Source organism: Hirundo rustica, chromosome Z, assembly GCF_015227805.2.
Source record: "Hirundo rustica isolate bHirRus1 chromosome Z, bHirRus1.pri.v3, whole genome shotgun sequence".
NCBI classification, from domain to species: domain Eukaryota; kingdom Metazoa; phylum Chordata; class Aves; order Passeriformes; family Hirundinidae; genus Hirundo; species Hirundo rustica.
Window position 1 is genome coordinate 55,824,726 of NC_053488.1, and position 16,156 is coordinate 55,840,881.

Here is a 16,156-nt window from a genome sequence, read left to right on the forward strand (position 1 = left end):
ATAATAATTCATCTTGTTTCAGCCATATTCCTATTTCATGTCAGTTTATCACCAGTAATCTGTGACAATTGAGTATGATTTCTGAAACACATAACTGCTTTACAAGCCTGTAACACATGGGTGCAAGAACATACATTTTCATTCTTGCTTTTAAAACCAACTCCCTCATGGTTTTCAAATTAAGCACATTTTTTGTATTTTTGTATTTTACAATCCCTCAATTTTTGTACCTAAAACTAAATTAAACAGCAAACTAAGTCTTTCCTCCTCAAAGAATTCCCTGAAATCCAGGAATTTTTAAAGACTCAGTATGGATGTGGGAAGAAGATAGAGTTTTTACACTTATCACTACACTAGAGAAGGCTGTGAAAAACAGAAAGTTGCCCAAGAGATTTGTCTTAAATGTGGCAACTACAGAGATGCACAATGAGAATCTGAAGGACCTCTATATCATAGAATTGTAGAAGCAAAGAATGATTTGGGTTGGAAGGGACACTTAAAGCTCATCTAGTCTGACCTCCCTACTATGAGCAGGGACACCTTCCACTGCACCGGGCTGCTGAAAGCCCTGTCCAATCTGGCCTTGAGGCACTTCGAGGGATAAGGCATCCACAGCGTCTCTGAGCAACCTGTTCCAAAGCCTCAGCATCCAAACTATAGAATCACAGAATCATAGAATATTAAGGAGTTGGAAAGGACCGTAAAGATCAACTAGTCCCAACCCAACCTGCCATGGGCAGGGACATCTACCCCTCAGGCTGTTCAAGGCCTTATCCAACATGGTTTTGAACACTGACAGGGTTGGGCACCCACAACCTCCCTGGGCAACCTGTTTCAGTGTTTCACTACCCTCGCAGTAAAGATTTTTTTTCCTAATATCTAATCTAAATTTCCCCCCTTTCAATTTGCTCCCATTATACCTTGGTCTATCACTACAGATCCTGATGAAGAGTTCCTCTCCAGCTTCCCAGGTGGCCCCCTTTCAGATGCTGCAAGCTTGCTACAAGGTTTCCACACAACCTTCCCTTCTCCAGGCTGAACAGCATCAACCTTCTCAGACAGTCTTAGCAGAGAAGGTGCTCCAGTCCTTGTATCAAGTTATTTGCCTTCCTCTGGATTTGTTCCAACAGTTCCATGTCCTTCTTATGTTGTGGTCTGTATGCAGCACTCCAGGCAGGATGTCACCAGAGCAGAGTAGAGGGGCAGAATCACCTCCTTTGGCCTGCTGGCCACACTTCCTTTAAATGCAGCCAAGGACTGGGCTGGCTTTCTGGGCTACAAGTGCACACTGATGACCCATATTGAGTTTTTCATCAACTATTTCTCCCAAATCCTTCTCCACAAGCCTGATCTCAATCACTTCTCTGCCCAGCCTGTGGGTGTGTCTTGGATTGCCACAATTCAGGTGTAAAGGGCTTGCACTTTGCTTTGTTGGACTCTATGAAGTTCACACAAACCCACCTCTCAAGCCTTTCAAGGTCCTCTGGATGGCATCCCTTCTCTCCAGTGTGTTGACTGTACCACACTGTTTCATATTGTCAGTGAAGTTGATGAGGGTGTACTTGATTGCACTGTCCATGTCACCAACAAAGATGTTGAACAGTATCTGCCACAGTACTGACCATGGAGGGACACTACTTGTCACTGGTTTCCATGTGGACAATGAGCCATTGACCACAATTCTGTGTGTGTGGCCATTTTTAGCTAGTTTTTCATCCACCAAATGGTTCATCCATCAAACCCTTTCCTCTTCAATTTGAAGACAAGGATGTTGAGTGGTACAATGTCAAACACTTTGCATAAGTCCAGGTAGATGATGATATCAGCTGCTCTGCTCTGCCCCTATCCATGAATCCTGTAGGCTGATCACAGAGGGTCACTGAATTTGTCCGGTATGATTTCCCCCTTGTAAAGCCATGATGACTGTTACCAAGCACCTCATATATAAATGTCCTTCATTATGCCCAATCTAAAATTATCCTTGCCCAATTTAAAACTATTTCTCCATGTCTTGTCACTAAAGACCTTAATAAAAAATTTCTTTCTCTCTTTTTTCTAAAATCATCTATATATTGAAAGGTCACAATAAGGTCTCACTAGAGTCTTCTCTGCTTCAGGTTGAACAACCCCAACCCTCTCTGCCTTTCTTCGTAGAAGAAGTGCTTCAGGCCTTTGAACATTTTCATAGTCAGAAAGGTGCTAACAGGTGCTAACATAGACATAACTGGAGATTCCAGTTATGTCTATGTCTATTTCTGATCTTTGCATTAGTACAAATAATTTCTTCAGTAATATACTAGCCATGGCTTTACCTTATAATAGATTTGAAAAAAAAAGAAGAGGCTTCTGGATTTTACATATTTTATTTCCACCAAAAACTTCCTATTTATTGATAAAATAAAATAGAGACTGCTCAGAAAAACTAGCAGGATAGCTAGTAAAAATGAAACTTCCAGTAACCAGTGTACCTTTTCAAGTAGCTTCTATGCAACTCTGGCACTGCTATGAAGTGCTGCAGTCATTAAAAAAATAGCCTTAGAACGCACTATCTTAAAACACTGAGAAATTAAATCAAAAATTCTATTTGTCTTCATATTCTCATATTTTATCTATTTCAGGAATTTAAAAGTCATGTTCTTATTAAATAGACATTAGTTGACAAAAGGCACTAAAAGCAAAGCACACTTTTCGGCTCTCAGAGTCAGGCTCTACTAGTAGCACCTACCACCCAAATAGCTCCTGCCTCTCATGAGTGTTAGCAGCTTCCAGGCAGAGGTCCTTAGTCTTGGGATTCAGCTGGACCACAGTCAGGAGTAAGCATCCATGACTACAAAGCACAGCCATAACAAGGTCTCCAGGCCCTCAGTTCCTGATTTACTTCTCAGAGCTTTTTTAGGAATGAGTTAACAAAGGTAAAGAAGACTTCAGAAAACATGGTGTTCACACATAGACTGTGCCCTGCATATGGGGATTATCTTACCCAGAGTCAGAGAAAACACCAGTGAGCTTTGCTGAAAACACCAGAAGAATGACCACGAAGACTGGCTTACTTCTCTGCCTCTGAAACAGCAGAGTTATGATGGAAACAGAAAACCTGACTACCACTGACTGGTGATTGCTATGAAAATTCTGCAAGGGGATTCTAAGACTTTTCTGCAGCAGCATTTGGCTGTAAATCATAAAGCCTTTACCAAAGACATTAATTCACTCGAAATAAGACAGCTTATGTGAATGGAATAAATCTGAAGATTATATGCATTTAGAAGGGTGAAAAAAATGTTTGCTGAAATAAAGTTTGCTAAGGTGCATCTACAATAATGGAAGCTATGATTTTTTAACAAATGGTAATCTTTTTAAACGGAGGTGGTTTTTGTTGTTGTTCTTTTTTTTTTTTTTTTTTTTTTAGCACAGGTATCCACTGGAAAACACAGTGGTTTACAACTATGTTTAAAGAAAAAATGTATTTTGTGATTTTGTGACTGCATTGTGTAACACCTTGTAAAAAATGAACCCGTCTCCTCTATTAGGTGCAAATTCACCCTAGGAGATACATTCAGGATTCTGTTATAGCTCAAAAGCGGACAAATACAGTATCATTCTATCAAACAATAAAAACACCTTTTGGTGACAGTGTATGTGCTAGGCTTCATCTCAGAACAGTTGATGACAGGTGAGTCAAAGGCACTGTAACTGGTAATCTTGATAGATTGTTAGCAGGAGACACAAAAATAACATTTCTGTGCTATCAGATGTATCAGACACATGGCATCCCTCTCGTTCTGCCCCACATAGAGGCTCTGTGTGTCCTGAAGTATTGGAACTTCAGCAGGATATTTACACTCAAACTAATTCCTGACTGAGCATACAGCTGCAGCAGATTTTGGCAGAAAAAGGATATACAAGCATGCAGTAAATCAGAAAAAAGTGTATTGCAAATTTTTTAATGATAATGATGTTGATAGAATAACTAAAGGAGTTATTAATTAACTAAGCCAACTTCACTGTATCCCTGTGGAGTTATGTAGTAGATGTTGATCAGTAACCTGAAGCAAAATGAATTTGAACAGTAATCCAAGTCTATAGAGATAGCTGGCCAGTAATGTCAGTGTGGTGGGTGAGGTTCCGACTTAAAAGTGAATCCTCAAAAGTTGATTTTTCTGGAGGGAAAACAGGACACTGTTATAAATAACTTTAGATGTCTAACTGAGCTGAGTTGTCCTATGTAGGCCCTTATCTTTCTTTCCCTAGAACTACATGAAATTCTACATCCTGACAGGATACATTAAGTGCTTAAAATACTACACTGTAGATAGTGTGATCTGCTTCCTAACTGGCCTGAATCCTAGTTCCATTAAAGTGGGCATACTCTGATAATAAAACTACTGCCAGTTTTTTAACTCCTGAAAGGCATTATAGCAATGCAACAGCAGTGAAGCAAGCTTTGGTGCTCACAAAGGCAAGTGCTTGTTGTTTTTTCAAAAAGACAGACCTACCCCATCCAAAAGATGCTCACCACTGCTATGGATGGATACAAGCATGACTAGATATTTGCCTAGAACACTCTCAACAAACACACCACATTGAGAATTAGAGTACAGGGAGGTCATGCAAATGCATGTAACTTCCAAGGACTTTTCTTTTAAAATTCAGTGTTCAATGTCTGTAATTAAAGCCTTGTCCTTTGGAGAATTGTATCAGTTTATCAGTAATTTTTTAAATTCATTGATCCTGGTTCTTCTCTCTTAATACTGGAAAATAGAAATTTACATTTCACAGTAAGCGGCAGACTCTTATGGTTATGAGTCCACAGGGGAAGACTTTGAAACCTCCACCTCCTCCTTGTCCCCCAGACTTTCCAGCCTTTTCATAAAGGTCTGAGTTGGGCTTGTTAAAAGGAAATAATGTCAAAGGTTATCCCTCTCATGATGTGCATCCTGTTAGTGCTATCAGTCCACTTGGCAGTGTTTAGAATACTAGGGAGCTGCAGAGCATAGCAATTGTGTATATCTTTATATCTAAGACAACAGGGAGGAAGTTATCTCAGTTGTAGAGCTGAGGCACTAACATAATTTCTTCATTTGCTATGCTGATCATGGTTTGGTGACAATTCTGAGTGCTATTATAGTAGAACATTAAAGACTAATTTTGCCTTTTGCCTGCTCTTACTCCAGCTTCAGAGCCATTTAATTTACATTTTAAAAGGTGTAAGTTTGACTTACAATATACAACCCAGGAAAGCAACCAACTGTAAGACAAAATCATGATGGATGTCCACCCATTTTCCTTTATGTATCCTGACACAAGCTTGAAGCTTCTGCTTGAACTCTGTTTCTACATTTTTACATCTTCATTCCTTGCTTTTCAGTGAGAACAGAAAACAGAGTGTTGCAGATCCAAAAAGTAAATGAGAAGCTTTGATAATGAAGAATTTGAGGCTGGGAAAAGTAATGACGCCTGCCTGGCTTCTCTTGAAAGATTCCCTTTCCTAATTTGTACATCCTTGGTTTTGGAACTATACAGATAAATCCCTGATTTTATATGTCTTTCAACTGGAAACAACATTGTTTATAACCTCAGTTCTGACAGGAAGAAAAAAAAAATCAATAACCATGATCTAGGCGGCATAATTCAAGATATATTCCACCTCCCCTCCCCAAATCCCAAAGACATACTTCAGTTCTTACTCAAGACTAGCAGAACTCAGTTACCTGGCAATTTGTTTGGGTTTAACATACCCAAAGCACTGAAAAATTTCTTATGCATTTTTAGTATGAAGTTAAAGAAAACTTTATTTATAGAAACTGAACTGCTGCATGCAAGAAGGAAACAAGAATCACCTAGAAAGGTCACAGTGACCAGCCAGTGAAAAGACAGTAATTTTAAACTTGCTGCTAAAACATGCATGTCTTCACTCCACTTTTCCTCAGCTAGCTTAATTTTCAAGTCCCACAACAGGTATTTTCTCTAGCTGCAGCAAGGATTTCAGTACGAAGCACTTAGAAAGATTATGATGCTGACCTATGACTCATGTGGTATTTAAACATGGATGAGATTCTTGAAGACTCAGACTTTTCCATCACACATGTTCTATCAGTGCTGGGAGAGACACTTCCAGCCACTGTTAGACTAGCTAGTAATCTCTCCTTTCCTGGTGCTAAACTAAATGCTATCCTGAATTCAAACAACTTTCAATCAGGAGCTATAATGCAAAAAGTTTATTAACCTAACCAGTTCACTACCTACCTATGTGAGGACAACATCTCTCTCAGAGTTTACATCCACCAATCTGTTGAAGACCGTCATGTATATATAGTTAGATTGCCTTTTCCAAGACTATATGTGCTGTTGCAGCTGTCAGCAGACTGCCTTCTCCAAAAATATGTTTGCTGTCAGCTGCCTACTTAGAATAACAGAATCATTTGGGCTGGAATAATATCCTTATGATCAACCACTAACCTTACACTGCCAAGTCAACTACTAAACCATGTCCCCAGATGCCAGATCTATACATCTCTTAAACACTTCCTGGGATGATGATTCCACCTCTTGCTTGGGCAGTCTGTTCCAATGCTTGACAACCCTTCCACAGAAGAGATCTTGCCTAATACCCAATCGAAACCGCACCAGTCAAAATTCTTCTTGTCCCTGCCTTGTTACATGTGAGAAGAGGCCAACTCTCACCTTGCTACAACCTCCTTTCAGGCAGAGAAAATAAGGTCCTTTAGCCTCCTTTTGTCCAGGCTAAACAGGTCCAGCTCCCCGCAACGGCTCCTCATTAGACTCAAAAGCTCTGTTGACCTTTTCTGGACACGTTCCAATCCTCAATGTCTTTCTTGTTGTGAGGGCTCCATAACTTTAACACAGGACTTGACATGTAGCCTCACCAGTGCTAAGTACAGGGAAAGAGTAACTGCCCTGGTCCTGCTGGCTACATTGTTCCTGATCCAAACCAGGATGCCACTGGCCTTCTTGGCCACTTGGGCAACTACTGGTTCATGCTCTGGCTCAGCTAATGTTAATCACCACCCCAGGTTTTTTTTATGTCAGGCAGCTTGCCAGCCACTGTTCTCCTGGCCTGAAGTGCTGAAAATGGTTGTTGTGACCAAAGGGCAGAACCCAGAATGCCACTTTGTTGCATTTCACAAATTGGCCCATTGGTCCAGCCTGACCAGATCCCTCTGTAGAGCCTTCCCTCTCCTGCTGAGCAACATTCCCATCCAACTTGGCGCCACCTGCAAACTGAATGAGGGTCCACTTGATCCCCTTGTGCAGGTTATTGATAAAGATATTAAACAGGACTGGCCCAAGTACTCAGTCCTGAGGAATACCAGTAGTTACTGGCCACCAGCTGAATTTAACTCAATCCCCAACATTATCTGGGCTTGGCCATTCAACCATTTTTTTCACCCAGTGAACTGTGCATCCACCTGAACCATGAGCAGACAATTTCTTCAGAGGAATGCTTTGGGAAACAGTGTCAAAGGTTGTTCTGTATGTGATGGCACTCAAGATTATCTGGTCTATGACCTTCCCTGGCACAGAGGTCAGACGGACAGGTCTGCAGTCTGTAGTCCCCCAGATCCTTCTTCTGGACTTCTGGACCCTTCAACTGGGACCTCTCTGGTTAACCAGGACTGCTGGCAAATGACTGAGAGTGGTGAGCTCTTGCACCGCAAGTACCTTTCTGTGGATTGCAACTGATCACATAGAGTTGTATTGTATGTAACTACGTTTTGTGGCAGGTCACTGACCATTTCCCCTTGGATTACGGGGAGTTCATTCTTTTAACCATTCCTGTATTCCAGTTTAGGTACCCAGAGAAAAATGTGTCTTATTACTGGAAAGGGATTAAAAGGTAAAATAGTATTAACTACCTCATCTGTTTCCTCATTCTTTGCTATTATCTTTCCCCCTGCAACCGGTAAATGATGGAGACTACCCTTAACTTTCCTTTTGTTGTTAATGTATTCATAGAAACATATTTTAATTGCCTTTTACTACAGGAGCCAAATTGTGTTCTAGTGGGGTTTTGGCCCTTCCAGTTCTCTTACTGCATAACCTCATGACATCTTTGTACTTCTCTTGAGTATCCAGCCAGTAGTCTCCCTAAGATGATAAACTCTTTTTTTTTTTACTCCTGAGCTAAAGCTAGTTCCAGCTAAACTTGTAGTTTAGAACTAGTAGAACTAGTTTAGTTCCAGCTAAAGCTACCTCTGCAGCCACGCTGGTCATCTAATATTTCCAGCTCAAAAACTCACTAGCCTAGCTTGCACAGGATATTGTTCCTCACCCCTTCATGGACCAATGCAACTTCATGTGTTTGGTGTCTTATTGACAACTAAAGAAAGCTGATGTATTATAATAGCTAAACTCAAAGCTTTGGTTTCACTTGTTCCATCCACTGTGTGTATAAGCATTAGGGGTGGATAGGAGTTGATATTGGCTGCCAGTATCATGTGAAAATATCAGGGAGTATCTGTAAGAGTGGAAGGTCTTTTTACAGATGAATATCTTCAATTGCTTGACATAACCATTTATGAGTGCTTGCTGTTTTCCAAAAGTCTTATGCCAGCTTCTGACAATGTTTTAAAAATATAACTTAAAATTTATTTACATTTTAAAATTATTGAAAACATGCAGCATGGTGTTGATGAATAATTTATTTGTGTTCTCTGAAATGCACATGTTTTAAAGATATTCTTGCTCATTTCTGAATTCCTGCCTGGCTACTGGTTACTACACGGTATATCTGTCCAGACTAGGTCTCTTAAATAGGAGCCTAGATAGATTAATCTCTTTCTCACTCCCAGACTGCTAATGCTCTACTCACAACTAATATAATCAACAGTTTTGTTACATACTGTAATTAAGTAATTATATTAAAAGGCTCTAAAATAATAAGTGACTAATCCTTTTCAGTGGTCACTGTTCAATGGAAGCAGCAGATACTTTGGCTAATCTAAAGGGATGTGACATAACTGTTATTACTCCTTGGCAATTGAGGCAATTTGTTTTCTCTAGGAAGAGTATCTCCTCTGGTGCTAGGAAGGGCCTGAAACTGAAAAAAATGGGTAGAATTTTGATTTCATTCTATCTTACCTTTCATTAGCATTTTATTTCAGTGCACTGAAGTGTTATTTTCTGTGCTTTAGAGCCAGGAAGAGTCAAGTATGTTCTCAAAAAATTTCCCTGCAAATTAGTAGTATTCCTCCCTAGGAATGGTCTGTTTCTCCAGAGACAGTATTTGACATTATGTGGAGCTTCACTTACAGACAAAGAACTGTTTATATGATTTGATCATTGTTCTTAAAACTGCAGTGTCTCATTCTCTATCTTTCAATTCAGAGACAAGTCAGCATTAATGTAGTTTTCCTTTTATGAATACACTTGCATTCTCTGTTGTTGACTAAACAGCTGACAGAACAAGGATTTGCATCCAATCTGCCATAACAGCAACTGATCAACAGTTTTGCTATCTTCACAAAAACAGATGCTCTCAAATATTTTTTCCTAAAATCAGCGAATTAACTGCTTTAATTATTAAAAAACCTCTCTATTGACAAATTACATGCACAAATGACTAACCAGAGAATATCATGATTATTCAAGTCTTTCTTTTTAGATGACAAAATAACAAGTTCCTGAGAAAAGATTCATGCTGTCTTGACAAGAAAACAAAACAAAAAACCCCTACAAGTAAAAATTCTTGCTCACTCCTGAGTTAATTCTATTGACATGAATTTAACGAGCACTGTTTTACTTGCCAGAAAATTAAACAAATAACAAGCACCACTTTAGCAAATTGCTAGCTAGCTTAAGTATTTTTCATTAATTAATCTTTCTCTGTATAAATGTAAGACAGTTTAAAAAAAAAAAAAAAGGAGATCTTGAAACCAGTAATGACATCTGTGAGCTCTTCCTGTGTGTTCCACAATGGCAAAACACTGCCAGCAACTATGGCAAGGGAGAAGGTTGCCATGCAGACCAGCAAAACAGCCCTCTGAAATGGCATGCTGACCCACTTTCAGCTACCAGCTCTTGCTGACCCTTTGTTGAGTGAAAGGTTCTTTCAGGTTTTTGTTGTTTTTCAGCCTTTCAGTTCTTATTTCTAAAGCAGCAAACCTTTCTCTTTATTCTTATTTTTCACTTTCTCCACTAGTATGCACTGAAGAAAGGTAGATTGTTTCTTGTGACTGTATGCTTTAGGTAATTAAAGAAAAACACCTTCCATCCCCTCTTAAGAACATGCTGTGGAAGAAACATGGATCTTGTTATCAACAAAATTATGATACAATTCCTCAAGGAATTCAGTCTGATCAAAGTAGTTCATTTATGAAAAACCATACTTCAATTGTTAGTCTTGGTGATAGTGAAGGCTAATAGTCTAATATTATATTAAATATTGCCATGTGCAAAAAAAACCCCTCTTCAGTGTTTCCAGCAGTGGTGTGCAAATCCCCTTTCACATTCAGGTTTGGATGTTGTGATTTAAATGAAATCTTTTGCTTTCCCTTCTTCCAAAACCAACAGGATTTTAAAGAGAGATGTATTTTTATTGGAACCATGTGCTCAGCCTCAGTTGCCAAAATAATTTAGCTAAAACTAATGCTTTTATTTGGGTTAAAGTTGATTCCTGAACTGTGCAGAGGTCAAGGCATTTAGCTCATCTTCCTCTTTTTCAATTTCACCATAGAGTCTACAGCAGAGTTCAGCCAGTTCAAGTTGTTTCTCGCGAATCCAAGTTATCAAGTTGAACTTATCTATGTTTGTGATTTTCCATGAGTGGAGACAAAACTATTTTTCATCCCTTTTCCTTACTATATATGTTACAATGCATAGAAAAATGGTTCCCTTCCAAGGATTCAGAATAAGCAGTTCAACAGTGATCCAACAGCGCAAGTCCTGCTGCCAGTGCTGCTGCTGCTGGTTTGACCTAAGTGTGACCTGTTTTTTGATGAGTGACAGCTGCTGTGAAATGACTCACAGGGTGTTTGCCTCTCTTGGGCAACAAGTGGAAAACCAAAAAAATATAGAATTTTGAAAGTAAGATATGAAAAAAATAGCTCTGCTTTATGTTACTTGAAAAGTGTTCTTTGACCTTTATATAGCTTCAATAAACTGATGATAGAGTCACAATCTCCTGATAAAACTTTTTAAATCCTGGGAGATGTTTCACAATAATAAATACTGTAATGTTATTGCAATTAAGGAAGTATCTATTTATGTGTTTTGTGTGTGTGCATGCACTTGTAAATGGGATAAAACCAGGCCTTTGAACATCAGATCCTTCACATGATTAGGAGATTCTGATCAAATATCCATTTCTAAACACATTCTCTGTAGTTAAGAGACTGGTTCAGATCCAAAAATAAAAAGTTTTGGGTTTTTGGGGGGAGGTTTTTTTGGTATTGGTTTGGTTTGGTTTCTATGCCATAGCAGCAAAAATGTCATAGGTCAGAACTATATATTAAAGATGCTCTATGGCAGCAGTGCCTTGATCCAAAATAGATTAAATATAGGCTTCCACTTTAAAGTGAAACCAGCACAAAGATTTGATAACTCTTGTATATTACATTTTTCTCTCAGGAGATCCTGGTACAAACAGATCAAATCTCATCTTATAAGAGGTATTTCAGTATTGGGTGGAATTCTTATGAAAAGAGAATCAGAAATAAGCCATTCCAGGGTTTTATTTAGGATGCTGTACAAACTGAAAGCAGTAAGAATGTAGTGAATGGGAATGAGAAGACAAACTGTGCTGAAATAAAATGTACAGATTCAAGTTTCCATTTTAACCCATCCTGAAAATGCATATCCTATTTAATGGCACAAGTGTTTATCTCTGCTTCCATTACAAAAGTGAAAATACGTTTTAAAGATGTAGCTTTTATCAAATTTACAAGATGGTACAAAATTCTAGAAATCTACTCAACAGGTCACTGAAAAATCATTACCTGTAACATGAAAAGTCATGACAGCTCAAAATTTGATTTTATTCAAAATCTGACAGAATTCTTACATTTAAATAATGTAGGGTTTATCATATAAAAATGAAATTTGAAAATATTGTTTCATCATTTTAAATTGAAACTGTCAATAATTCTGAGTGAGAACATGGTTGGAATCCAGAATTGCTGCATCTTTAACTCTATGCTACTCTATAAGAATACTAGGTATAAAAAGAAAAATTAAAACTAATTTTTTAGTTTTTCCTTAATTTACTTAGTTTTCTGGCAGCAATGTATGATATATGGGACTGAAAGGGACCAAGAAGATCAGGCCAACACATTTTGTAGCTGACAGTTTTGTGCATTAGTCATTCTAAATGGTTTTTCTAGTATAAGAGAAGATAGGCCCCTTCGGATTGAGGTTGAAAGGTCTCCAAACTATGCACAGCATAGTGTCAAACAAAAGTGTGAAATAATAAGTTGCTTGTGATAGCAAAGAAGAAAGAAAACTCTCACCCTTATAACCAGCTGCATTGGTTTTCCAGTCATTAGCATTCAGATGTCCTGCACGTGAAGTTCTGACAATAATGTGTTGTACGTCTCTCCAGGTCAGAAATGGACTATGAAACAGGGGAAAGACAAAGTCACAGATCAGACATTTTACCAGGATGTAGGGATACTGGGTCGTATGAGCTGAAAAGTATTCAAAGCAAAATAACTTTCATTTATCTTCTCTACTTTCCTTTGGTCTATTCAAAATATCCCAATTTTACAGAAAAAACGATATGAAATTATTTATACAACTGGGAGGTTTGCCATAACCAGACTGTAACAATATATGATAATATTCTGTTTTATGAAACTTAAGGGAAGATGAATGAGTACAATTCACACAGAGGCAATTCTTATGACCACCAACTATTGTACCTTAATGAATGCAAAGGAGAAGAAATCAAACTTTTGGCTTGCTGAAAAGCTCTACTAAATCTCACTAACTGCTAGCTCACACTGGAAATTCCTCTAGACTTTCAGTTCCTATTCAAGCTATTCCAAGTGCCTCTGTTGTTATTAATTTGTTGACTACCCCAGTCTTGGAATTCACTGAGAGTCTGTGAGTATTTTGCAAGAATTTCAAGAAGTTGGATGGCTGGTGAGTTGCAAAGCAAGGGCCTGATTTCTTTAAAGGATTCTGAATAACCTGTCTACCTGGAATGTGAAAGAAGATGCTGTCTCTATCCTCACTGTGACATTAATACACATTTATCTTCTAGGACTAGGGAAAACATTCAGGGATTGCAGTTTTCCTGTTCTACATCTACATCAGGGAGAATTTCTTTTCTTAGAGGAGAATCTAAAGGTGTTGGCTATTTTTTCTTTCTTCTTCCAGTTTTCCAGTTTTTCTATTACCTGCAAGAAGATGCAGGTAATAGAAAATGCAGGGTAGCAAATTTGAAAATGCAGTGTAGTGGAGGGAATGATAAACTGAGCCACTAAACAATGAAGAGGAAAAAAGTATTGTGGTGCAGAACACCAGGCACTAAATACCATTCTCAGAGCATCATAATCTGTCCCTATTGCACACACAGTTACAATTCCCCTCAACTGAAGACAGACAAGAGTAAAGTTTATAAGACCCCAGAATTGGCTGCCTACACTGCCCCATCACTGAAAACCAGGGAAACCATGGTGCTTAAACCCAATTTAAATATTCTGTCACATTTAATGAGAGCAGATGCCTTCTCTCCCTGAGCATTTTTTAAAAATGTTACTATGCACATAGTTAAGTTTTTTTCTTACAGTGCAGTTTCTCACACTAGGCTGCTGAACTAGAATGAGAGTAATTTTTTAACCAGTAGGGCTGGTAAAAAATATGGAAAAAAAAAATTTAAAAAGTTATGGAATGTAACACACTTTAAGGGTTTGTAGGATAGGATATGCCACATGTCACATAGCATGCTACATCCTTTTAAATAACATAGCATTTGCCTGTACAACATCATTTTTAACAACTTCTATCTCTACTTTACAACGTTCAGTTTATATTCATGCCACATCTGCAATGCATCCTGATCTCCTCATGAGGCAGTATTAGAGGTTTTGCCACATAATCTCCAGCCACAGAATCACACTACAGTTTGGGCTGGAAGAGACCTTTGAAGGTCATTTAGCCCAAATATCCAGGAATCAGCAGAGACATTCAACTAGATCAGGTTGCTAAGAACTCTGTTTGAACAGACCTTGAATGTTTCCAGGCATGGGGCATCTGCCACCTCTGTGACAATCTGTTTCAATGTTTTACCACTCTTATTGTAAAAAGAAGAGAAAAAAAAATTTCCATCTTTTTCATTATCTATATATTGTTTCTTATATATTAGGATAAAATCCAGACAAGTTGTGATAGGACATGATGTATTCCCTTAGATGAACAGTGGGGTAGGCAGCTCTACATCCGCCAGCATAGGTGTTCTGGTGTACTTGTGTCAAATCTGTAGTGCACACAGATAAATAATCCTAAGTACCGAAAATCAAACAAACAGTGGTGTAACTGCAGGCTAATAATGATGAAATTGGAAGGAGAAAACCCTGAGAGAAAAGCATCTGAATTACATCCTTTATTGTGTCATCTCTAAAGGAACACTAAAATGAGACTGTCCAAAACACAATGCTCACAGTCTGCTTAATAACAGCATGGAAGGAACAGCAAAAAAAACTTAGGTTAGTTGCCACTCTTAGAACCAGCTTGACTGTGAAAATGAAGAAGACTTACATTGTCTTAGGTTAATAAAGGAAGCTATGGTTAGCACGGTACCCAGGCTATTGATTTGACCTGTCTTTCATATTTCAAAAGACTGACTACAAGGACACTGCAATTCAGTGAAACTGCTCCCCTTCCACCATCCTCATTTTACTCCCACAAAGAACTGATAGGACAAAGCAGCTGGGATCCCTGCTCTCAATGTGAACAGCCAGAAGCACTTCAAGAGTAACTTCAGAGACTAGCCTCTAAAAGCTGATGCTTGGCGAGCCAAGAAACTACAGGGGATAGAGCTGCTAAACTCCTAAAAGTCTCAACTGAGAAAATGCCAGCTGAGATTTCTGAAAAGCTTATACAAGTTAAAGGCATTGTCCTGGCACCAGAACAACAGCTATCCACTAGTTTTATTTCTAGCTGTTGCTCCAAAGCACAGACACAGAAAATCTCAATGAAGAAGTTAAAAATCATCACAATCAAATATTATTTGTTTTTATTCTTGTTTAAGAAATGTCTGAATGCAATTTTCTTAAAACTTTTTAAATGCAAGTTAAATGAAAAATTTCAGCCTGAATGGTTATTCTTTGGCAAATTTATGTGTAACTGAAAACAGGAACAGGAATAAAAATATACTCAAAACAATATCAATATAATAACTGAAATTCTGTAAGCGGCATGGGTGGTTAAATCTCAAGAAAAAGATAGGTTCTAAGGCAAGCCTTTATTAATGGTTATGTTTTTCAAATATTTCAATACTAAGAGCAAACTACTCAAAAATTGCAAAGATTCAGAAGGAGATTTTTAACTCACACACTCTAGCATTGCCTTCTATAACAAGCAGTCAAGCAATGGAGCAAAGACCTAGCTAAAGCTGATGCACTTAAATGATAACCTCTCCTCCTGCAGCAGAAGTCTAACCATGGACGTCACTTGACAGCTCTTCCTCATTCACCCCAGCTGTCTCATGACTTTTAACCTCTGACTATGTTTATGACAAAGCCCTCATAACTTTGATAACACAGAAATACGTTTTCTGTATCCAAAATTGTACCTTGCTAGACAGTGCACTGCTCTTCTTCTTTCTGTTAGAGAATCAATCAATCTGGGAAGTATGCAAAATATCTGCTCAGTTGCCAGAAACACAAAGTATCTGCCTCTGACACTGATGACCCCTTACAATGTGAACTCTATTTTCCTTCTATCTCTGTGATTATACTTGGTAGTACAGTCTTTTAGAGGAATGTGGTACATTATCACTTTTCTGTCACTAGTATCAGAATTCACTAAAACTCCTTAGTTGTTCCAAGCACTACCTTGTTCTAGCCTTGGTTTCATGCAAAAAAAAAGAGACAAATGCAGGAATGACATTGACCTGTTGGAGCAAGTCCAGAGGAGGGCCATGAAAATTATTAGAAGGATGAAGCACCTCTGCTTTAAGGAAAAGCTACTTTCTTTC

The 16,156-nt window shown here is 38.4% G+C and overlaps 1 protein-coding gene across 2 annotated transcripts in view; it reads right to left on the reverse strand.

Annotated features, from left to right (window-relative positions):
* The window catches only part of PCSK5 (proprotein convertase subtilisin/kexin type 5), a 240,040-nt gene that overhangs the window by 99,406 nt on the left and 124,478 nt on the right, over nucleotides 1-16,156 (reverse strand). For both annotated transcript variants that reach the window (XM_040089345.1, XM_040089346.2), the window contains exon 10: nucleotides 12,465-12,568. In XM_040089345.1, the coding sequence (XP_039945279.1) occupies nucleotides 12,465-12,568 (104 nt within the window). The remainder of the gene's footprint in view (nucleotides 1-12,464; nucleotides 12,569-16,156) is intronic.